Below are 24,155 nucleotides of genomic sequence, written 5' to 3' on the forward strand. Positions count from 1 at the left end.
GGGGGACAGGGGGGGACAGGACAGCCACCCACCACGCACGAGAAATAAAAAGTTAAAAATATGTCCCAATATACAATGAGAATTGATCTGTACAGCACTGGGAATGAAAATAGGTCACGGGCCACTTTGGGATACGTTTTTGTCATTTAACAGCATTTACAGTGACATTTACAGAATAAATATACAATAGAAATAGAGAATCTCTAAGTTATTATCCCATCTCCTCTCTCTGTATATATTTTATATATATATATAATATAGCTTTGTTGTGTTTTTTTTGTTGTTGCCTTCTGATTGACTTTGCCTCTTAATGACGCTGCAAGAAGAGGGGAGGAAAGTGATCACCTCCCTGGCTGGTTTGGGAATGGGGATGGGAGAGACGGAGGGTCGGATCCTTCCCCCTCCGGGGTCTGAGGAGCAGCACCCCCCAGGAGTGGAGGGGACCGAGCACTTCAGGAGGTGTCCTGCTCCAGTAACTCCATGGGAGCTACGGTGGGAATCTGGCCCCCAGGGTCAGGGGCATCAGGAAGGTGATGTTGGGCAACAGTTTGGCTCATGCTCTGTTTTGCTGGTTGGGTGGAGGACACTGGGGACAGAGGGAGAAGTAAGAGATGGAAGGGAACATCTTGCCTAACGGTGGGGAAACGCCACAGGGTTTGTGCTTCTCCCATTCAGGGATGACGTGGTGGGGATATTTCCATGTCCCTCTGCACGGTAGGGACATAGAAATAAGGGGAAAGACAGTGGAGGGGATGGTGAAGGGGGAAACGCTGGAGGAGAGACAAGAACATGGCTGGTCCTGACCACACTGGGCTGGTGCTTCTCGGAGCCATCAAAGATGGAGCTGCTTTGGTTCAGTCCATGCCTCCATCATCCCTCCCCTCAGCAGAAAAATCGTTGATGAAGGGCCTCAGCTAATTGTTCAGGAAGAGTCTCCAGGTCACCAGCCAAGCCCATGGAGAAGGACTAAAAACGAAGGATCACAAACATCATTTTGGGGGATCTCCTGGATGCAGGGATGCGAAGAGAAGTCTAGGATGTGGCAAATGGACTGGATATTTTCTGCCTTTGCCTCCCAGACAAAAGGAGAATCAAGGAGCTTCTTCACCCATTGATAGGAAAGCAGAGGAGAGGAGGGTTCGTGGGCAAGCACCCCCAAACTTGTTCTTCAGGCTGGCTTGAAATACCATCACGCAGGATCTAAGCCCAGCAGGACCACGGATGAAGAGCTCCCTCAGCTTTTGGAGGCCACAACAACATGATGAGAGGTGGGAGAGGGTACAAGCAGGCTGCTGCTCCCACCTCCCCATGAGAAAAGGAGGAAGATGCCCCATAACACTGGTACCCTTGGCAGAAATGCTCAGATGGATGTAGGATTCAGGAAAACAACCTTCAGTCCCAGTGGGAGAGACTCTGAGCTGGGAGATCCCAACCTTTCCTAGATGGCATGGGGAGAAACAGCATAAGGGCACATGAATCTGGTGCCCAGATAACGTGGATGGGCACAATAGAGGTCCCTGGACTCTAACAGGGGCTCACCAGCCTGGATCAAGAGCTAACGGGGACACTGGGACCTGGCACTGACTCCCAGTAACTGCTGCTCGGACCTCTGCTGTCCCCAAGGGCTGGTTACCCCCATCCAAAGGCTGGTGAGCCCCCATGGAGGTGCAACAGGAGGCCAGTGCAGAGGCCCTGGTTCAAAGCTATGAGATATGAGGTTGACTCCCAGTAACTGCTGCTTGGACTTCTGTTGTCCCCAAGAGCTGGTTACCCCCATCCAAAGGCTGGTGAGCCCCCATGGAGGTGCAACAGGAGGCCAGTGCAGAGGCCCTGGTTCAAAGCTATGAGATATGAGGACGTTTGTCCAGAGATAATCACTGTCCAGCTCCCCCCAGCCAGAGGTAAGTCAGGGGGTGGTTTCCTGAGAGCTAAACCAGGACTGTGATGGGACTGGATGCCCCACAGCTCTTCTGCTTGTCCCTCTGGGACATCTAAAGAGAGTGGCAAGAGGAGACAATCACCAAGCCAGGGATTTTGGTTCAGGGGAGCATCCCACACATCAGGAGTAATTCCAGGAGAGCACTCCTGACCCCCATCAACTGTCCAGACCCCCCCAACATGCTTACACATCCAAATCACCACTCCAGAGGACCTTCTGCCACTCAGCACAATAACTGCCTAACCACGGAGCACACTGACCACATCATCCCATGGATGTGACGCCTCCATGTCTCAAAACAACCCACTGACGCTGTCCCCACGCTGGTGGTGACAAAACCAAGGACCCACCATCCACCATCTCACTCATTGCAACATCTCAGCCAGCCCCGTGCTGCTCCCTGCCAACCCTGGTCAAAATTCTGGGGTTATTTGAGTGTGTCCACAGCTATAAAAACCTACAGGAGATACAACAACAACAACAACGGTGACAACAACAGCACCCTTTTGTGCTATGAAACATCGATGGTTAATTGTGCTCGTTGGAATAAGGCCATGACTCCTCCCTGCTAAAGGACAACAGACTGGGAGGGAAGAGCGCTGGGTGACAGGGGGAAGCGTGGTTGGCTTTCCACCTGCCACCAGGTCCTTTTTCCAACCATCAGCTCCTTAGAAACGAGAGATTCTTTGCTTCAGATACGAGCTGCAGGAGAACAACTCTCGGGAAGGTATTGCAGCGTCTCTTGTTCCTCCTCTCTTCCCCAAGGGCAAGCCCAGGGGATCCCGCCTTTCACGGGAGGGTTGTCAGAGGAGTCCTGCCCCTCCCATGGTCCCTTCTTCCTGATGTCAACCTTAGAAATGCTTTGGGTTACGACTTTAAGAGGGGGTTTTCTTCTTCATCTTCTTTATGAATTAATTTTCCTGTTGCCTGGACAGCCAGGATCCACTCCCCAGTGACTTCCTCTCCCGGTGGGGGTGGTGGGCAGGCAACCATCACAGTTCGGATTCGGGGGTGCTGGCCAGTAGGTACCCACTCCCGTATCGTCCGTTGGGGGCAGTGCTCATTTCCATGGGGGAGTTGCTGCCAGGACCCAGGTAGGAACGGTGCGTGGGCATGGGGGAGGGGGTCTCACTGGGCACTTTGCTCAGGATGAAGCGGGTCTCATCGTTGTCTTCCAAATTGGAGATGTCCTTCATCATCCGGCCCTTCTTGTAGGTAACGGAGAGGGCGTTGGAGCCATCTGACACAAGGTGGAACTGTCGGAGGATGAAGACCAGAGGCAGAGGGAGGGATGCCAGGATGATCAGAGAGATGAGAATAGCCATGGCCCAGGTTGGGTAGAAAAGGAACTTTTCTGCGGCCTGGAAGAAGAGAGATATTAATGTCAAGGGGCTGTTACAGCAAAGGTGATGCACACCAGGTACAACATCTCCTAAGTGCTGGCCAATTCCTGCCACCCTTCATCCTCGGGGGCACCAGATGAAGCTATCAGAAGGTGGGTTCAATCCAAGGAAAAGGACATGGTCCTGCACACAGCGTGTAGCTGTGGAAGCAAATCAGACTCCAAGCTCCAAATTCAGCCCATGGTTCAGACCTGGCTGGAGACTTCTGGGCAGTGTGGACAAACCTGCTTGCCTGCAGAGTGGCCACAGGTAGGACATCTCCCAGCAGGAGATGGGAAGAGAAATGAGCAGGGCTGGGAAGAGCTGGGTGGTCTCCAGCTCTCCGCTGCCCCCTGCTCAGCCTGGGTCTGGGGTGGAGGTGGCTGTGGGGACAGAAGCTGTGCTCACCTCCTCTCTGATCCACGCGCTGTAGCCTGGGGGGCTGACTCCCAGCTGGATGATGCTGGCGGTCATGAGCACGGCCATGCAGATGGGAGAGACGTACTTCCAGGTGTAGTAGTAGAACTGATAGGGCCGGAAACCCAGCATTTCCGTCAGCTCCTGCATGAACCTGCCGAGAAGAAGAGACGGAACCATGCCATTCCCCACCTTCAAGTAAGAAACTCCCTCCCAGGAGCCCCCGTTGTAAATTATGCTCAAGGTAGAGCCTGAAGAACCACCCAGCTGATCCAGGAAAGCATCTCAGTCTCCCTCAAGCCTGTAGGACTGGTTGGGAACCTCCTAAGGAAAAGGCCATTTGAGCATTAGCCAGAACCTCCTTTTCTCTGGCCAACTCATGAATAACAAGAACAGGCACTGGGGAACAAGGTCCCCTTCCAGAAGGACCTGGAAACCTCAGACAAAAGGGTAACCATGAGCGACAGAGCACCACAACCAACAATAGATACCCCCTAGAAGGACCTGTTCCTGGGCCTAGGGCAGGGCAGGAGGATCAAGGTGAACTGAGTTCCTGCCTCTGTAAGGTCACTGCCCTTCAGGCACTTGCTCCATCAGAGCTGGCCTCCTGGGGAAAAAGCCATATGGAAAAGAGCTGGAAGGAGGTGGGGTTTTTTAAGGCAGGAGTTACAGCACAGTTACTCTTTTTGTTGTACGAACGCCTTACTTATTGGTGCCATAAATCCAGGCCACAGCAATGTTCTCCAGGATGACCACGACCGTGAGTGGCAGCGTGGCTGAATAGTCGTCAAACATGGTGACAAAGTAATTCCCAGAGCGCTGCACAAAAATCAGTCCCACCACGAAGGCAAAGATGCAGCAACCAACTGTGGGGAGCAAATGGGTATGGTCAAGAGGGCACCCCAAGGGGAACCAAAGCCTCCTCCACAAGGTCTGGTCCCCTGCATGAGCAGGGCCCAGTACACGTCCACTATGCGTTCCCCACATGAGCAGGGCCCAGTACACGTCCACTATGTCCACACTCTTCTGGAGTGACTCCTCAGGGCAATGGGGACCCTCCACCCCTTCCCCAGGAGGTTGCAGGAGAAAAGACCTCACCTGTGAACACTTCCTTCCGCACCTTGAAGGTGTCGATGATGGGTGTAGTGATGCCTGACATGGTCCCGATCATGCTCCCCAGCCCCAGGTTTATCAGCATCAGGAAGAACATGACAGACCAAAACGGTGAGGCTGGGAAGTGGGTCATGGCTTCTGTGAAGGCAATGAAGGCCAGGCCAGTTCCTTGCACTGACTGTTCAGGGGAGAAAGGACCAAAAGGTGAGGAGAAACACATCAGGGACACAGCCTACAAGCACCTGCATCCCTCAGGTTTCTTCTGAGGCACTAAACCACTCTTCAAGGAAAGAAAAATCCAGTCTGGTACCCCAGCCTGGGAGCAGTGATGACCCTGATAGACTTGCTATGGTGAGACCTCTCCCCCACCCCAGGGAGGACCACTCTGTGCTGAGGAAGACCACAGGGACGGGGAATCCTCATCCCTGGATGGTGTCCAGATCCATGTACCAGGAGTGACACAAGTCACAGGGAGAGACAATGGGGTAGGTGACCACCTGGCCACCGGGTACCTTGTTGAGTTCGTCCTCCAACAGACAGGCATCCAAGCCCAGTTCTTTGAAGTGCCCCTCTTTCACTGTCATGATCACCCTGTACATCTCATTGTAGTCCTTGGCGGTGAGGTGGGAGAAGTTCACATGGGGTGGGATGAGGTCATGGCTCAGCACATTGGTGTTCAGGTAGCCCAAGATCTTCTCAGCATTCCTAAGGGAGAGCAGAGCCTGGTCACCCTGAGATGTTCCCTTCTTTCCAGGGTGGAGGACGGGCCCTGACTATGGATGCCCTTCACACCAGATAGGGTGAACCTCCCTGGTCATGTTACCCAGGTCCCATACAGAGGACCTCTTTGCAGTTTCCCAAGGTGTAAGTCAACATTGCATTAGGCCGTATGACAAAGGACACAGATGGGAACCACCAGAGAATGGCCATCTCTGTGCTGCCTTCTCAGCCACGTGCTGCTGTGGCTTCTCTCCTGCTCTGAGACTCCACACTCCATGGCCAGGACTTTCACAGATTCAGCTCACTCTCTGAAGACAACACCAGGGGTACAAATTCTCCTTCCTCCAGCTGCTCCTCAGGTACAGCACAGCAGCTCCCTTAACCTCGCAGACAAGTGGACCCCACAACGAGCAGAAACTGGGGGAAACCCAGGAAACCCAATGAGATATGTTGGATTTACCCTCAATTAGCAGACCAAGAGATCATCTTGGGGCTGGGTTTTAGGTTGGAGGAGCTGAATACCCAACTCCCTCAGCTATCATGGGACACCTCTGGAGATCAGGGTCTTGACCATCAGAAACTTGGGTCCACCAAAACACAGTATCACTCAGCTCCAGAGCACTCTATTGCCTCCAGACCCACCACAATCAGCAGAAACAAAGACCTTGTGCACCCCAAACAGAGAAAAATCAAGTCTTACTCCACCACACATTTCTCATTCATGATGTTGGCCTTGAAGCCCAGCACAGCGAACACAACCAGGGTGGCCAGAACGGACGTGAAGAAGTTGATGAAGGAGACAAGCGTAGCATCAAAGTGGCAGTTGTTGTCCTGCTTGTTGTAGCTGGAGAAGGCGATGACTCCCCCAAAGCCCAGGCCCAAGGCAAAGAAAACCTGCGTAGCTGCCTCCCGCCACACCTGGGGGTCCAGCATCTTGTCCAGCTTGGAAAGAAGACATAAGAAGAAGTCAGGTGGTTTGGTGGCCTCACAACTCATCCCAGTGGAGCCAGAGTTAAACTAGAAGGCTGCTGTGCCCACAACCTGGGCTGGTTTTGAAGGAGCCATGGGCATGCTTTGACCTACCACCATCAGGTCTTGCATCACCCAGTACTCATAGGTCCTTTTTCTCTTCTCCACAGAGGGAGAAACTGAGGCACAGAGAAGGGCAGGTGAAGGTTTGACCTGACCATGTCTCTGGGTGCTCCACTTGCCCCAGAGCCCAAGCGGGGTGCCCGGTCTCCTGGCACAAAACCCTAGTTTCCCAATGAACCACCCAGCTGCCCTAGGGAGCTGGAGTGCTTGTCCCCCCAACCCAAGGGAGTCCTGTGCCACCCAGTGATGGGTCTCCATCCTCCCCCAGAGCGCCTGGAGCACTTGAAATCAAACATCTTGGCTGGTGGGTCTGTTTAACCTCCCATCCCCCCCCCAACCCACATCCCCCTTCTCCTGTGAGCCAGAGCTGCAGGCTGGAGGCCTCCGAGCATCATTCATCAAGAGATCATAATTAATATCTTCTAACAGCCTCGCCGGCTGAGCTGATTCATCTACATCTCTGCTTAATTAATTAATTAGCTGGTTAATTAATGGCATGCATACCACCAGCAGAGGTTTCGCTGCCAGCCAGCATCTTCCCACAAAATCTTTAAATATATCGCCTTGGGCACCCCCAGTCCCCCACCCTGGTGTCTGGGCACCCAAAGGTGAGGGGAGTGATGCCAAGGCTCAAAGCAGCTCCAGGGTGATGAGTTTGTGAGGTTCTTGGTGGTCCTGGACATACTCCATATTTAGGGTGCTACTAGCACATCCTGATGATATATCGGGATCTCCGAGGTAGTTTGGGGTTGATAATCTGGTTTTTGGGCATAAGGGAAAACACGATGTGACCAGCCAGGAGAAGAACCTGCTTGGAGACTCTCACCTTGGGCGTGAACATGTGCATGATCCCATCCACTGCCCCGCGCAGGAGAAGTCCCCGCACCAAGAAGCAAACCAGCACCACGTAGGGGAAGAGCGAGCTGAAGTACATCACCTACAGCGAGAGGGGTGGAACAGGGGCCCAAGCTCATTTACTGCCCACCCAGCTCAGCCACCTCCCACCCAACCCAAGGACAGCACAACTGGGGGGTCTCCTTTGGGGTTACCCTCCCCAAAATGAGCTCTGCTCCTCAGGCAGAGCAGGATGCTCCAAGTGCTGAAGCTCAGGTGGGTTTCCAAAGTGCTTGGACACACTTAAAAGAGAAAGATCTGTTGGGGCTGCTGAACGTGAAGATGCTGGTGTTGGCTCAGAAAATCCCTGAAACACAAACTGCTGGTCCCCGGGGACCCTGAGGGAAGGACAATTCTGAACCTCCACCCCTTCTCCATCTGCCCAGGTGGTTCTTGGCACGGAGCACATTTCCAGCACCCCATGAGCAGATAGAGATGGGACTTCATCCTGGGCTGCTGCCATGGTCCTGCTGCTGCAGCTCACTCCCGTCCCTGCAGCTCACTCCCACCCCCCTGCTCTGGGGGCTGTGGGACAGGGGGTTCATCACCCTCCCTGCTAATGCACCAGATGTTTTACAGAGCACATCTGGAGACAGGGATGTTTAAGCATCCCAGGAGACCATGCCCTTCTTCATCTGACCCCACCGCTTACATAGCCTTGCTTGAGACATCAATGGCCTCTGCAAGCTGATGGCATCCCTCTCCCAAGGCTTTCTGGTCCTCCCTGCCCTGCTTCTCCTCCAGAGTCTCAGCAAAGGAAGGCTCAGCTCCCAACCCTGCGTCCTATGACCATCCTTTGAGATGAGGTTCATCAGAGGATAAAAGAGTTGATAGCCCCCAAACACAGGTGATTTGGTGAGCCTGATGCGGCTGCAGGTGTCAGTCAGACTAAACCTCATCCCAATGCTCTCTTTTGATCTTATTCTGGATCCCCCCAGAGATGGCCCCAGCTCTGGAGTGGGTGTGAGCACCCCAAGGGACACGGCATCCTCCAGCCACCCCAGATCAGGGCAGGAGAGTGTGGTCCAGGCAAGAGGTTTGTGCCTTGAGGACAGACCCCAGCCAGGCTCAGGTTGTCACCCACCTGATACCCACCTTTCCAGAGGACTGGATGCCTTTGATCATGGCCAAGCCAACAAGGCTCCAGGCCACCAGCAGACACAGGGTCATCTTCCAGTTGAGCCCCCCACTCTCTGAGATGGAGTTGGAGATGTCCAGGGTCTCCCGGTACCAGAAGTAGGTGGTGGCCGAGCTCCTCTCGCATTCGGTCTCCACAACTGCAACCGAGCAGAGGCAGGAGAGCATGAGGGGATGGAGGAAAGTCACCCACCATCTCTTAGGGGATGAATGTCAATTTATGTCAAAAACCTGATGGAGCCAGCCAGGGAAGGCAGGCACCCCTAGAAACTCAGGGACAGGAATTAATGAGGCTAATTTTTATCAGGAAAAAGAAAAGTCAGAACATAAAGCCACTGTCAGGTGAAAATAAGATGTTAAATACAGAAAGAGATGTTTGCATTTGCTACAAAACCTCCCAGAATGTCCCAAGGAGATGCTCAGACACTATTAAACCCCATTAGCTCCCTCAACATCTCAGTTGGGCACTGATGGAGCAACCAGGTGAGCCCTGCCTGGCTCCCCCCATGGTCCTGGGTCAGATCCTGGCCCCAAGTACCAAGGCAGCCTGGAGACCCAAGCTCTGGATCCCCAAACTGGCACCAAATCCCACCAGTGGGGACAGATCCCGATGGCAGAACATGGGAGAGACTCATCCAACCCAAGGGAAACATCTCCATATCACCAAGGCAGCTGGACTGGAGAGGACCTAGTGCCTCAGAAGACACCTCAACCTCCTGTGTCCCCAACCTGTGATAGATACAGATGTTGAAGAACCTCAGTGTCCTACAGCAACCACTTTCCTGGGAGCTTCTCCCTCCCAGCCAAGCCTCCCCCTATGTCACCAGCTGTCCCTTACCGGCCACCGAGCCGTTTTTCACGATGGGGCACTCGCTCCAGGGAAGAGGGTACTGCGTGTCCTACAGCACCCACTTTCCTGGGAGTTTCTCCCTCCCAGCCAAGCCTCCCCCTATGTCACCAGCTGTCCCTTACCGGCCACCGAGCCGTTTTTCACGATGGGGCACTCGCTCCAGGGAAGAGGGTACTGGAAGGACTTAAAGAAGTAGAAGATGCTCCAGCCGATGATGACGTTGTAATAGAGACCGACAAAAAAACAGACCTGGGGGGGAGGAAGGAGGACACGGCATTAAATGACAGGGCAATGACACTGTCCCCAACACACCTCCTGCTGGGCAGGCACCTGGGGGAGCAGAGCTGCTGGGATCAGGGGATGGGCCCATTCCCACCCAACCCTAGACCCATGAGTGGAGCTGGAAAAATTCCCCTTGACCACTCAAACCTTGGCATGGGGGCCCTCAAGGTTTGCTTCCAGGCCACCCCTTGCAAAGCCACCCCTCAGCAGGGACCGAGGGGACCCATGGGTGCACTCACGAGGCAGCTGGCGTAGCCGATGCCCCCCAGGCGAGGACAGATGTAATTCCAGACACCGATGCTGCCCCGGCGGATCCTCTGCCCCACCGCCAGCTCCAGGAAGAAGAGGGGGAGCCCGATGATGACGAGCAGGACCAAGTAGGGGACCAGGTAGGCACCTGGAAAGGGAAAGAAGTCACATCATGGAACCATCTCTGCCTGGTCTCACACAGCCAAGGATGGACAGACAGGGCAGAGCTGGGACAGGTTCTGCCAGGTCCATTGATTCCTTTGTGATGGATCTGGAGAGCAGAGAAGACAGTTGTGGAGAGAAGCAAACACACGAGTGGAAGAAGAGGGGGCCACATCCCCTGCCAGCGTGGGCACATGTGGGACAGACCCCAACTCACACTCTGCACCCCCACAGGTACAAGAGACACCTCCTGTCCCAGTTTGAGCAACACAGGACTAATTTCTCTTCCAATGCTCAGGAAAACTGTACTTTTGGAAGACTCTAGTGTCTGGACTTGTGACAATATTTCTTGGCAGGGATGTGAGTTTCAAGGTCTCAGTGTTTTCGAACTCCCCAGATGTGGGGTCAAGGAGGAGCGAGACCCGGGCACTTGACCCCCAGGGGTGTGAGTTTCAAGGTCTCAGTGTTTTCAAGCTCCCCAGGTGGGGGGATGAGAAGGAACGAGACCCAGGCACTTGACCCAAGCTGCCACCAGGGTTACTCTTCATACCATGAACATTTTCAATATAAATTAGAAAGTTTGCTGAGGAGCTGGGTCTCTCCTTTGATGGCTGGGATCCTGAGAACTCCTTGCCCCGGTGCTGGAGCCCTGAGCCCTTCCCTTCCTCCCGAAGCCACAGCATTGGCAGGGTCCCACATTGGCTGCCCCTGCTGGGAGGACCAGCTTCTGCTGATGGGATGGGCTGGGTGGAGGACCAGCTTCTGCTGATGGGCTGGGGATGGTCCTGGTATATTTTATATTGGTATTGGGATCAATATTGTTTTTTTAGTCTTATCGATGTTATTTATCTAGTGTTGTTCTATTAAATCTATTTATATTTCAACCCTTGGAAGGGTTTCAATTCCCCTTCCCAGGTGCGGAGGGGTCATCAGCTGATAGAATAATTGTCTAAACGACAATAAATCGTTGTGGGTTCCTCAAACCAAACCATGGGGACACTGGCATGTTCCCACCCACCTCAGACACTCAGGAGCCTCCTGCCCACCCGGGTCCTGCCTTGCACACACGCGTGTCTGAGCACAACCGAGCCCCCCTGCACCCTCAAAGGACACCCCCATCCCCAGCCGCAGCATCCACCGTGCCACCCGGCACTGAGAGAGGTCCCCTGGTAGGGGTAGAAACAGCTCGAATTAGAAACACAGTTAATCTCTGTCTAATTGAGGAGGCTGGAGAGAAATTAGGAGCTCCTGAAGCATAACCAAATGACCGTAAAGGATGCAATGACTCACGCTGCAGCGCCCGGCTGATGGATGACTCCAACCTCCTGCCAGGGGCTCGGGAGTACGGGGCTGAGGAGCCAAAGGCATATGCCAGATCCTGGTCACCTTTGGCAAATTCCTGGCTGGATTTACACCCCGGTGAGATCCACCAACCCCCTGGTCCCGGGCAGGACCTGGGGAGCTGATGCTGCTCCGAGCAGCCGTGCTGCAAAACATCTCAGCCAACAAGAGCACCCTGAGCCGAGCGCCCCGGCAGAAGGTTGGGGATTGATGTGTTAGAAACGCGAGTGGGGAGATGAATTAAGGCACAGGGACCCAGGGTGATTTGGAGAATGAAGGGAGAGGCAGAGAGCAGGACAGAGCTGAGGCTTGCTGTGATTCGGGAAGGACCACGAGCATCCCAAATCTACAACACCCTCCAGGACATCCGCACCTCAACCTGTGGACGGACAGAGATGAGACAGATGCACAGATTCAGCTGCAAATTTGTCCAATATTGGAGATTTTCTTCCTGTGATCTCTAGGAAGATGAGCACCAGCTCATGCCTGTGCATCGCCGTGCCCAGCAGCACTGGAGTGAAAACACCAGCCCGTGCTGGCTCCCAGCACACCGAGTCCTGGAAATTTGGCTCCATCCCATCTCGCTACCAGCACGGAGCCATTCTCCCCCGCAGACACCCGTTTGGGGAGCAGGAGGGAAACCAGCAGCCACCACCACATCACAGGGTGGCTCAGCACACCCAGAAATGGTCCGTCCATCACTCCCCAAGCTCCCGCATCCCTCCGTCTGACACCAGCCTCACAACCCAGCGGGAGCCCCCAGCTGGGGTCAAGAGGGTTAAACATGGTGGGAAGAAAAGGCAAGAAAATCAGCATCTTCCCCATGGGACAAGGGAGATGATGCCACTTGGCCAAAAGAAAAAGTGCAGGAAAGCTCAGCAATCTGCTGCTCAAGCCAGTTCCCCGCCCCGTGCCTCAGTTTCCCCATCTGTAAAATGGGGGCAATGGGTGGGGCGGCTTGTAAAGCCTTTTTTTGACACCTGCTGCAGGAAAATGGCACAGAACAGCAAGTTGCTCCTCAAACCAGCTGCTTGTCCTGATCCCTGCCTGATTCAGTGTCACCGTGTCACACAGCAGGATGGGGCTGAGCCACCAGGTTCAAGCCCAGCACACGTGTCTCCTCTGCTGGAGCAGGTCTCAGGGCTGTTGGAGGTTCAATTGAAGATTGAGAAGGCTGAGGGGGGATCTGAGCAACACCTATAAATGCTTAAAGGGTGGATGTCAGGAGAATGGGGCTGTTCTTTTTTCAGTGGTTTCCAGGGACAGGGCAAGATGCAATGGGCACAAACTTAAACATAAGAAGTTCCACCTAAACATGAGGAGGAACTTCTTCACTTTGAGGGTGGCAGAGCCCTGGCAGAGGCTGCCCAGGGAGGTGGTGGAGTCTCCTTCTCTGGAGACATTCAAAGCCCACCTGGACACATTCCTGTGGGACCTGCTCTGGCAGGGGGTTGGACTGGGTGGTCTCCAGAGGTCCCTTCCAACCCCATATCATTCTGTGATTCTGTAATTCCCCGTTCCCCCTTCACACCCCATCTCACTTTTCCATCTAAAAACCCTTGGTTAATGCTCCACACATAGAGACAACAAATTCAGCCCTGGATTTGCCGGGGAATACACCAGGATGAATCCCAGCCTGGGAACACACGCTGCTCCTGCCCCTACCCAGCACCTGGGTAAAGCCCCATGAACGTAGAGGAGAGCAGAGACCTCAGAATAAACCAAGAACATTTCATTCATGGCACCAATTACGGTTAGTTACTGTTTGCTGCGCCTGTGGGGAAACTGAGGCACAGCTGGGTTAAGTGCTTGCAGAGAAGTGGAACTCCGGATCTCCAGCCTCTGGGCCTGAGCTGGTTCCTGACCTCATTAAATCGGGAAAAAAGCTGCTGGAAAGTCAGAGCTGTGTAATCACAGAACCACAGAATGGTTTGGGTTGGAAGGGAACCTTAAAGATCATCTCGTTCCAAACCCCCCTGCCCTGGGCAGGGACACCTCCCACCAGACCAGGTTGCTCCAAGCCCCCTCCAACCTGCCCTTGAACCCCTCCAGGGATGGGGCAGCCACAGCTTCTCTGGGCAACCTGGGCCAGACTCTCACCAACCACAGAGTGAAAATCTTCTTCCTAATATCAAAGCCAAATCTCTCCTCTTTCAGGGTCAAACCCTTCCCCCTCCTCCTAGGGCTCCCCTCCCTGATCCAGAGTCCCTCCCCAGCTTTCCTGGAGACCCCTTTTAATGAACCCAGCAGGGTCGTATGGATCTACCCCAACCCTTAATTTACCCCAGGCTCTGTCTCCGACCTCCTTTGAGCGACCCACAACTCACCCCCCCATTGCATCCCATGCATGGGAGCAGCATCACACACCCTGCAACGCCTGTGGATGCTCCTGCAACCCAAGATCACACCAAAACACCCTCTTGGCTTTGCCATGGGGTGGACACAAAGCCGTGCTGCACCACCACCGAGCCTCCCCCAGCTCCAAACTGGGACACCAGGAGCTAAGTGTGCCAGCGGCCGGGAGAGATGCTGGGATGCAGGAGCTGGCCGCAGCGTGCTCCATCCCAGCCGGGAAGGAGATGAGGGAAGGGGGGGGGGGGGGGGCCCCCGGGGTGGGAAGTGCTGACTGCACAGGTCCTCGGATGAGGGAATGACTCATCGTGAAGATGACACCAGAGATGTTTTAATTATTGAGAGCGCTGCAGGTTTGCCAGCACCGAGTCTTGGGAGGGGGGGGACGGGGAACGATGTGGTGCCAGGAACAAGGCGAGCGCAGGGGGGAGGGGGGAAAACTGGGCTGAACTAGGCCTCATTCAGGGCTGCCCATCACTGTCAGGGTCAGGGGGGGGACGGGGAATGATGCGGTGCCAGGAACAAGGCAAGTGCAGGGGGGAGAGGGGAAAACTGGGCTGAACTGGGCTTTGTTCAGGGCTGCCCATCGCTGTCAGGGTCAGTGCTGGGAGGGGGAGAGAGCTGGGTTTGGATTAAGGATGAGTAACCTGCCCTCTCATTGGTGTCATGAAGGGTGTCCAGTCTCAGCACGGCTGGAAGAGACCTGGATCTTCAGGCTGCTCCTGGAAACCCAAGGAGGGGTGGGACAGAAAGATGGATTGGCTGGAAGGAGGGTTTGGGAAGGGACTGGAGCCTACACGAGGCGGCTTCAGGACCTAGGGAAAGGGAAGGACATCCTCTTATTTTTCCCCCTCTAACTTCCAAACTGCCCCAACGGGAACTGGGGGCTTCAGTGAGAAACCCTGGCTCCCAGCCTGGGATTGACCTTGACTTTGGCCCTTTAGGAAGAGGCCATCCTGGAGGTTCCTGCATCTTTGCACTGATGCACACACAGCGGCGAGTGGCTGCCCCTTTCCACCTCCAGAACCCAAACAACTCCTGTTTTGCCCCCAAAATCCCCACCCCGACATGCAGCGAGGCAGGATTGAGACATACCCCCTTCCCTGCCCCATCTCTCACCTCCTCCATTCTTCTGGCAGAGGTAGGGGAAGCGCCAGACGTTGCCCAGCCCCACGGAGTAGCCGATTTGAGCCAGGATGTACTGCAGTTTGCTGTTCCACGCCGGCCGGTTCTCCGCGTCCAGGTCCTCCTCCCCATCCTTCTGCTTGTCCCAGGTCTCCCCCGTCACGTTGAGGACGCTGCGTTTGTAGTCCACGGGTTCTTCGTGGGCCAGCAAGTCGGCCACCGACTCGGTGACATGCTCGCTGCTGTGCTCCCGCTGCGTCACCTTGCTGTTCTTCGGCATCGGGACGGCTCCTTGTGGCCCCGGGGGGCACAGAATGGGGCAAGGAGAGATAAATTCTGCAGGGAATGGCACCCGTGTGAGCTACAGCTCAGGCCTCACCTCCTCTTCATCAGCAGGACCTGAGGAGGGAAGGGGTCAAGAGAGGATGAGTTGGTTTTGCCTTACCCCATGGGTGTCCTGGTGTTAGTAGGAGCATCAACACCGGGGGGCCTTCACCCTAGATCTTGGGGACCTCGCACTGGCCTGGGGGATGCTAAGGGTCCCGTTCTCCATGAATGATTGTAGAATCATAGAATGGTTTGGGTTGGAAGGGACCTTGAAGATCATGTAGTTCCCACCAGGGGGTGGACACCTCCCACCAGCCCAGGTTGCTCCAAGCCCCCTCCAACCTGCCCTTGAACCCCTCCAGGGATGGGGCAGCCACAGCTTCTCGGGGCAACCTGGGCCAGGCTCTCACCACCCTCACACCAAAGAAGTTCTTCCCCACATCTCAGCTCCATCTCCCCTCTTTCAGGCTCAAACCCTTCCCCCTCCTCCTAGGGCTCCCCTCCCTGATCCAGAGTCCCTCCCCATCTCTCCTGGAGCCCCTTGAGGGACTGGAAGGGGCTCCAAGGTCTCCCTGGAGCCTTCTCTTCTCCAGGCTGAACCCCCCCAACTCTCTCAGCCCTCCCTCCCAGCAGAGGGGCTCCAGCTCTCCAAGCATCATGGACCAGGAGCAACCCCCTGGATCAGAATTGATGGACCAGGAGCAACCCCCTGGATCAGAATTCATGGAGAAGACCCTCCCACAGCCCACAGGAGGGAACTTCCCTGGGCTGCAGGGGACGGTGACAAGCGATGAAGCCAGTCACATCGCCGTGACATCTCTATTACCCTCAAACAACCCCATTCCCAGGCCACTGATGAGGGTTGACACCACATCCAGCCCCAACCAGAGCTCTGCCCCCTCCTGCCCAGCTCCCTCCCCTCCTGGCCCCTCGGCAGAGCCCAGGCTCAGCCCCATGACAGCTCGGAAGTGCTTGGGGACAGTGACAAACGCCCGGGCTATCTCTCCATCCCTGGACATTATCGGGAATGACTTAAAAGCCTGGGAGCCTGCAGCTAAATCTTCCCAGGCAGCTTTACAACAGATAACGGCTGCGAAACAGCGGCAGCCAAGGCAAAGCCATCAATCCTCCCGGCCCCTCCACCTTCCCAGCCTTCATCCTGGGCTGGGGAGAGCCGTACCGGTCCCACAGCATCCACCCAGTTACACCAGTTGGCCCCAAAACTGATGGTACCGGATCCAATGGGTGCAGGGCCGGGATGGGCACGGGTAGAGTAATTTATGGACCCATGGAAGGAGCGTGGGTGGGAGCGTGGGTTCATCACCGGCATGGCGATGAGTGGATCTACGTGGTGGGTCACGTTTCCAAACAGGCAACCATGTGTTTTTACTGGGGACTCCTCCAGCTGCGGGAGTGATCCTGCATGGAGGCGTTTCAGGGGGTGCCCGTGACCCAGCTCAGCCCCACAACGCTCGTCCCCACCTCAAAAAGCTTTGGAGCATCAGGGAAATCTGCTCTGCTGGGCTGGGGCTCCCCGACTAAGAAAGCACCACAACCCTCCTCTCCATACTGGGAGAACTGGGGTTTGACTGGCAGCTCCTTCCCAGATTGGGACTGTGGAGCTTCACCAACTGGGAAGAAGATACAGAAACCCCATCAGAAACCTCATATTTTGGAAAAATGACTCTCCCAAAAGGCCACACTTGCTTTTTTTCTTTCCCCTCCATCCCTGCTTCCCAGAAGACACTGGGCTGGTCACCAGCCCCAGTAGACCTGCTGGGTTATGAACCCCTGGATATCTCTCCCACCCTGGCCTGGCCACAGCATCTTCTCACCCTCACCCTGGGGGTTTTCTTGTTCAGTTCAAACCTCATACAAGACCCAGGTGGCATCTCAGAGGTGACATTGCACAAATAAACCGCCAAGTGCAATCCTTGGGGCAGCCAACCCTTGGTGTGGGTGGCCGGTCTCTACCAGGATGGATGATGTGGGATGGATGATGCGGGATGCATGATGCGGGATGGACAATGCAGGATGGACAACCCACTGTCCCCTCTAGCAAAATGAAGGAAAACTCTCCCATGATTTCCCAGAACCATCTTCAGCTCTTCTTTCCTTTGGACAACCATCTTTTTGACCCAATTCCATTCACAATTCCAAACCTTTTCTCAGCAGAGGCTTCCACCCAGGCAGCAAAGTCCATCCCCAACCAGCACACCGAGGTCCCGACCCGACACGGGAGGGAAGCAAAGCATCAGCAGCAGGAAACCTCACCCTCCCTTGCCCTCACCTTGGTGTTTTTTCACCCCTGAAGAAAGTTCCCCCTTTGCCAGGCCCCGTTCCTATTAGAAAAGCTATTTTCAGCCGTTGGCTGCATCCGTTGCCAGGCAACCGTGTCGGCTCCGCATCTTCCCTGGATCCGGCTCCTCTGGAGAAGCCGTTTGAATTATTCTTTCAAGCCTGGCCCAGCAATGTTTAATTTCTTAACGAGGGCTCATTCACGTAAACCGCTCATGGCTCAATCGTGGCAATTACCGGCACGTGGCTGCCCGGGGCTGGAGCATCCTCAGCCTGGATGGAGACAGGCACGGAGGGCAGGGAAGGGGCTCATCCAGCAACCAGGAAATCACTGGGATTTCCATCGATTTTGGACCAGGCTGCGTACAGATTAGTGCAGACCTGGTTGAATCACCCACGAGTCGTTCGCTGCTCCGTCTGCTCAGCAGCCACTTAAGCTCCTTCTGAGCCAGGGTGACTCAGACCTTCACGAGGATTCAGCCTCAGGGGCTGAAGACTCTCTTTATATTAGGGGTAGAGCCTAGAAGACCTGCAATCTGCTGGCCAAGCCCCCAAAATTCAGTGCCTGATGGTGAGGGGACCCAAACTGCTCTCCTGGGACAGCTCAACCCCTTGAAGCAAAGCCTGGGAGATGTCCAGCTCCAAGGGAGGTAGTGTTGAGCCAGGCCAACACAATGGGGTCAGGACAGACCCCACAGCATCTCTCTCTGGATCTCTACCTCTGCCCCTCCTCAATCTAGGTCCCACCCCAGTGTTATCCTTAGGAGCTGAGAGGCAGCAGGACACAGTGGTCCACGGAGACCAGGTTTCTTCAAGCACCTCCAAAGCCCCAGAAGCTCACAATTCTATGGGGGATGCTCAAGACATCGACATTCCCAACAGATTTGGGCGTCAAAAGGGGATCTTTTGATCTTTGGCTGCTCTCCTGGGGCTGGGGCAAGGCCTTTCTAGGCACTGGGATGAGATGAGGGTGAAGGAGCAGAGGTACAAGTCTTCCTCCCCACGGGAGATGCGCCCAAATTGAACCAGAGCAGGGGAAAACCACAGCAGAGGTCCGGATCTTGATCTCTCATGGCTCTGTCACTGTGTCCCCATGGCTGGCTTGGGGAACTCCTGCTGTCTCCCAAGTGGCTCAGCCCCAAATTGGTGATGGGGGAGTTGCCCGGAGGAGATGCAGACCTGAAGGAGAGCGGACTGGTCCCAACAGTGATGCTATGAACATACCCAACCTTTGCCGTCCACATCCCTGCAGGTACCATGAGATGAGCCCAGCCAGAGCCAGCACAAAGTCACCAACCCCCACAGCACAGAGACCTGGTCCAGGGAACAGTGGGGTCAACGAGACCCTCCCTAGTAATTTCCCCAGCATCTTGCATCAGCCCAAAGCTCCGCAGCCCTCAAATCGGAAAGCGCAGTCCAAAGCCATCTGAGAAAGGTATTTCCACTCACTTCTTTGATTGAAAGAGGGAATTTAATCAAAAATTCATCTGCCAAAAATAACAACCACCCTGCGAGAAAGACGAGGCAGATCAGCTGACAACCAGGAGCTTTCCGGGCTGGAGAGAGATAGAAAACCCTTGTCACTGACAGATGGAGATTCAGCTTGTTTACTTAGCCCTCATGACCTTAATTTTCTTAAATGTGCATTTTTTTTTTCTTTCTTTCTCTTTAGAAGACAGATTAGGGTCATTTTTTTTCTTTCTCTTTAGAAGACAGATTAGGGTCTTTCAGAGCCCACGGCTTCTACTAACCTCACCTGCTCTGCTGGACCAGGGGTGCCACTGCACCCACCGCCCTGCCTGAGTAAAACCCATGTTGATGTCACCCATGCAGGTACCTGGAGAGGGACCATGGCTTTTCCCAAGACAGGGCCAGGAAAAGGACCAGTTTGTGGTGGGATCAGTGCGGGTGTCTCTGGAGATGTGATTGTGAGATGACTTGAGAGCAGCCATCAACATCCCAGGGGGTGTCACAAAGGGAAGACTCTGGGGAAAGCATCACTGGGTTGTCCCTGGGGACAACTCACCTCCTGCATCTCCCACCGCCGGCTGTCCCCAGGTATCTCCTGGAACAGGACTCCCACTTTCATGGTCTCTGGTGGGTACCTTCATGTCCCACCTCTTAGAGGACCTCAGCCCCCTGCAAAGCAACAACCATCCTGAGCCCCGTTTCCACAGCGGACTCACTGGCTGAGCCTTGGGCTCCTGCTTGCACCAAGGGACAATCCCCCCTGTCCCCTCTGCACAGCGGTGGCCTTGGCCACCACATCCCTTTGCACCAACAGCTTAGGAGCCACCCCTGCAGTGAGTAGAAGGCCTACAGCAACTGTTTGCCACGGTACAAGCTGGATTCACCTCATCCAGGGAAGGCGCAGAGATGGAGAAGCTCCTGGTGTGCTCCACCCATGGGATTTAATCCCTGCCCGGAGGCTCCCATTGATCCCAGGTGGAGATGGAAACACCCAGATGGGGACAAGCTGCCGTTTGGGATGAGTGAAGAGCTCCAGGAGCTGAGGGCACCACGTCCCCCAGCCCAGCCCTGCCGGCAGCATCACCAATGGTTCAGCAGAGGACAGATGCTCCAAGCCACGTGTCCTGCCTCGGCCCGTCCTTGCTTTCTCGGGAAGACGGCGGGGGAGCAATAAAGCAGGCTGGAAACGTGTCAGCAAAGCTTTCAGCTGGGCCTGGGAGAGCAGAGAGGCAGGCGGGGAGGAGATGGGGATTTACAGCAGCCTCCGAGGAGAACAGCCACCAGCAGCAAACGTGCTCTGGGTCTGAAGGACAGGCACAGGGGGAGATTTCTCCTCTCCCATGTCCACATTCTACACAGATACCCTGTTTGGGATCCATAAAGGGGAAAGTGAGGCAGGATAAAACACAGGCTGGGGTTTGGTGAATTCAAAATTAACATTTAAAATGTGGGGACTCTCTGCTGGTCCCTCCCGACCCCACCACTTCTCCTCCTTCAGCTGCGACCCCCTCTGCGCTCTGCTTCCAGGCAAATCCCCAGCAGTTCCTGTAGGAAAAGGGAAAGATGCTCCTGGAGAAGCCTCCAGCTCACCGGGCTCATTCCATCAAGGTCACAGAGCAGGGAAGGGAGGGAAGAGCCAAGGGGCCAGAGAGATTCCAGGAGAAGTGGAAGGGTCACTCTCAGGTTCAGGCTGGGGGATCTGAGCATCAATTTGTAGCTCCCCATCCTCCCCGACACACAGAGGGGCCATGGAAACCCCACACTGAGGATGAGGCTGGTTGGTGCAGATGGGGAGACCGAAGTAGGGAGGAGAAGGGACGGATCCAAGGTCACCCCAGAACTGGAGAGCCCGGGGAGGAGAGGCGGAGGGAAGGAACGAGCGTCCCTCCCGTCGTCCCTCCGTACCCTGCAGAGCCAAGCAGCAAAGGGAAGGAGCCCTGGCTGTGCAGCCCAGCTTTGGGACCAAATCATGAGAAAAACGGTTCTGGGCTCCTACCTGCTGGTCCCCATGGGTCAGGGGTGCCTTTGTGCTGGGAGAGGGATTGTCTTCACTGAGCAGGTCCTTTAGGAAGCATCCCACCCTTAGGAGAAACCAAGGGCAGGACCTTCCCAGCATCCAAGAAGCATCCAAACTCCACTGAAAAGCCCCAAGAAAAGACTTTCACCCCACGCAGAAGCATCATGGCTCTGATCCCCCCCCAGCCCTGCTCCGAGGACCTTCCTGCAACCTCCATCACGCAAACCTCCCTTCCACAAGCCAAGGCCGGTCCAAGTTACCTCCATCTTAAATCCGTTCGGTGCTGGGGCTTGCTCCACCCTATTCATCCTCTCCGGCTCCACCGGGAAGGATTTTGCCATCTGGGTTCATTAGGGCTGCTCCCTCTCTCCCCTTCTTGAAAGAATCCCTGCTAATTAGCGCCAGGTTCTCACCGCCCTGCGGACGTGACACCCGGTGACTCAGTCCCACCAGCAGAGCTGCATCTTGGTGTGTTCTCTCCCTCACACCCACGCACAGAGAGACACAAACTTTGGACAGGGTCGGCAGGAGCAGATGGGAGAGCTGAGGACAAGGGCACCCACAAGAACCCGAATTCCCAGCCCCGGCAGGGGGTTGAGAGCATCTCCCTACCAGAGGAGCTGGAGATGCTCCACACCACGTCCTTCCCGTGCGAACGCTCAGGCCCAACTTTAGCATCATGACACAGGAGCTCTTCACGTTGGCTGATGAATCAGAGCTGCCTCCGCTTCTGTCTTACACCTACCCAAGTGCCTTTCGCCAGCAAAAGCGCCCAGATGTTATAAATAACATCCCCCCTCCCCAGCTCCTATAAAGGCAAGCAGAGGTGGAGCTACCCCAGCCACCACCACCCGCTCCACCCCAGGGGTGGGTGCGTTTCCCACCACCCCCAACTGAGGTTTTTTGATGCCCCGTGGCAGGCTGCGACATCAGAGCCACTCTTTTCTTCAGTAGGTACCAAAAAAACCTTCAGAAAGGGCAGTTTTGCTGACGGGTCATGAGACAGACACAACAGCACCGGAGGAGGAGAAGCCTTGGCACTTGGGTTTGTCACGAAGTGTATGAGCCCATTGATTCATCGAATTTGGTCTCCTTTCATCTCCCATTTAGGATCATGCAAACACACGTCAGCTGCAATAGCGTGACACCGTATCAAAGCCAACCGTCAGATGATTCCTTCAGGGTTGGGTTTGATTCACCAGATGATCTTTTCCCAGTTAGAAACCAGCGATCCCCTCGTAACTCACCCACTCCGGCTGAAGGGTAGTGGCCGAACCCAAAAACCCATCCAGGTTTATCCTAAAAGGCAGCAAAAGGGGCAGCATCCAAATCCCTCCGCGAGCTCTGCTTTCCCCCCTCCTTGTTGTAATTCATGAAGCTGCTGCTACGTTTGTAAACAAACAAATCCAAACACAGCCCAGGATGGGGTAAAATCAGAGCTTCTCCTCCCAAGGCAATGGTTCCGTCTGGATGCGTGGAGGTCACCATCTCATCTGGGGTGAATCTCATCCTCGTGACTCCAGTCTCACTCCCGATTCCCTGCCCTGTGCGAGCCCGAAGCCACTCCAGATTTAAACCAAACCCTTTTTATCCCTCCTGCCCTCAACGGAGCAGTCTCCGATTTATCCCTGAGGACAGCTCAGACCCATATTTTCTTTCCCGTTTCTTTTCAGCTGCAGTCAAACCACCATCCAGGTTCCTTGACCTAGTCCCGACATCTCTAGAGAGATATTCGCAAGAAACTCTACGCCCTGCCGAGAATAGCTCAGCTGCTGTGGCATTTCGGGTTGGTTTTTTTTTTTTTTCCTACCAAGCCCCAGAAATAGTTGCATCAGCTCCTGATGGATTCAAACCTCAGGTGCCTCAGACACAAGGCAAGATCCGAGAAGCAGAAGGATTTCACCTTCTGGGTCCTGTATAAAGAGCTGGGACCAGATTTCTTGGCTGGTCTAAGCCCCGTGTTCCACCCCGGGGGGGTACAAATCTGCACCTGGCCGAGATGCCAGGAGAAAACACGCATTTTTGGGCACATCCAGCGAGGCAATAAACACGCAGAAGGGCATAAGGACTGCCCACACCCAGTCCCGAGAATTCAACCAAACTGGGACCCCAAGCCCCATTTTTCTGCCTCAAATCCAGCCATCCACCTTCAGGGAGCAGCAGAAAAATTAAAGATGGGGAAAAATACCTCCCCCACCACCTCACATTTCGGGGGCCAGGAGGGAAATACTCATTGCGGCCGAATGCTTTCTCCTCTCCCAATGTTATTGTCAAGGTCAACCTGGAAGCTGCGTTTCTCCCCATCCTCAGGCAGCGGCTCGGAGGGGATGACCCCCCCACTGAGCTAAAGCCAGGTGGCCAGTGCCACCCCCCCGGTGGCTACCACCAGCCTCTCCGAGACACTAAGCCATTCACTGGCTCTAAATGTCCCCGTCCCCCCCCCCAGCCCTTGATGCCACCACCCTTAGGGCCACACCTGATGCCTCCAAACTCAAGCGTCCCTCCCCATCATCTCCCCCTCCCAAAAAAAGGCACCTTCACCCCAAAAGGCCCCGACAGCAGGGGTGGGGAGGGGGCGAGGAAAGCAGACAACACCCGGGGGGGAGGTGGGGAGACTCCCGGGAGAGGAACCCCGGGATAGGGATGGAGGGGATGGGGAAGGAAGGGAGCATCCTTACCTCGGCACGGCGATTCCCCGGTGGCTCCCGGGAGAAGGTGAAAGCGCCCCGGTTTCCCGGGAGAAATTGTCCAGGATCCCAGCGGGAAAGGAAGGAGCAAATTCCCGGTAGGAAATCGTCCAGGTTCCCCCCGCCCCGCTGCTGGTAGCGGGGGGGGAGCCGAGAACCGGGAGGGAGGCGGCGACGGGGGGGGGCTACCGGTGCTGCAGCGGCGACCGGTCACCGGGAAAACAGCAGCCGCCTCCGGGGAAGCTGAGAAGGTCCCGGTGGCTGCGGGGACCGGTGGCTGCGAAGGGGGGTGGCCGCTATT

The 24,155-nt window shown here is 55.3% G+C and overlaps 1 protein-coding gene across 2 annotated transcripts; it reads right to left on the reverse strand.

The window, feature by feature from the left end:
- Positions 1-1,724: 1,724 nt before the first annotated feature.
- Positions 1,725-24,155, reverse strand: SLC6A17 (solute carrier family 6 (neutral amino acid transporter), member 17). 2 transcript variants are annotated; one of them, XM_014952915.1, is made up of 12 exons: positions 23,846-24,155; positions 15,050-15,454; positions 10,066-10,223; positions 9,667-9,793; positions 8,653-8,834; positions 7,490-7,600; positions 6,272-6,513; positions 5,364-5,556; positions 4,837-5,029; positions 4,445-4,604; positions 3,730-3,892; positions 2,932-3,300 (listed from the first exon to the last, which is right to left on the reverse strand). In XM_014952915.1, the coding sequence occupies exons 2-12, from the start codon at positions 15,333-15,335 to the stop codon at positions 2,932-2,934; spliced, it is 2,184 nt and encodes a 727-aa protein (XP_014808401.1). In that variant the 5' UTR covers positions 15,336-15,454; positions 23,846-24,155. The 2 variants fall into 2 exon arrangements, with proteins under 2 accessions (XP_014808403.1, XP_014808401.1); XM_014952917.1 differs by lacking the exon at positions 23,846-24,155 and having other exon boundaries at positions 1,725-3,300; positions 15,050-15,335.

This window comes from Calidris pugnax, unplaced genomic scaffold (genome assembly GCF_001431845.1).
Source record: "Calidris pugnax isolate Ruff unplaced genomic scaffold, ASM143184v1 scaffold214, whole genome shotgun sequence".
Classification (NCBI taxonomy): Eukaryota; Metazoa; Chordata; class Aves; order Charadriiformes; family Scolopacidae; genus Calidris; species Calidris pugnax.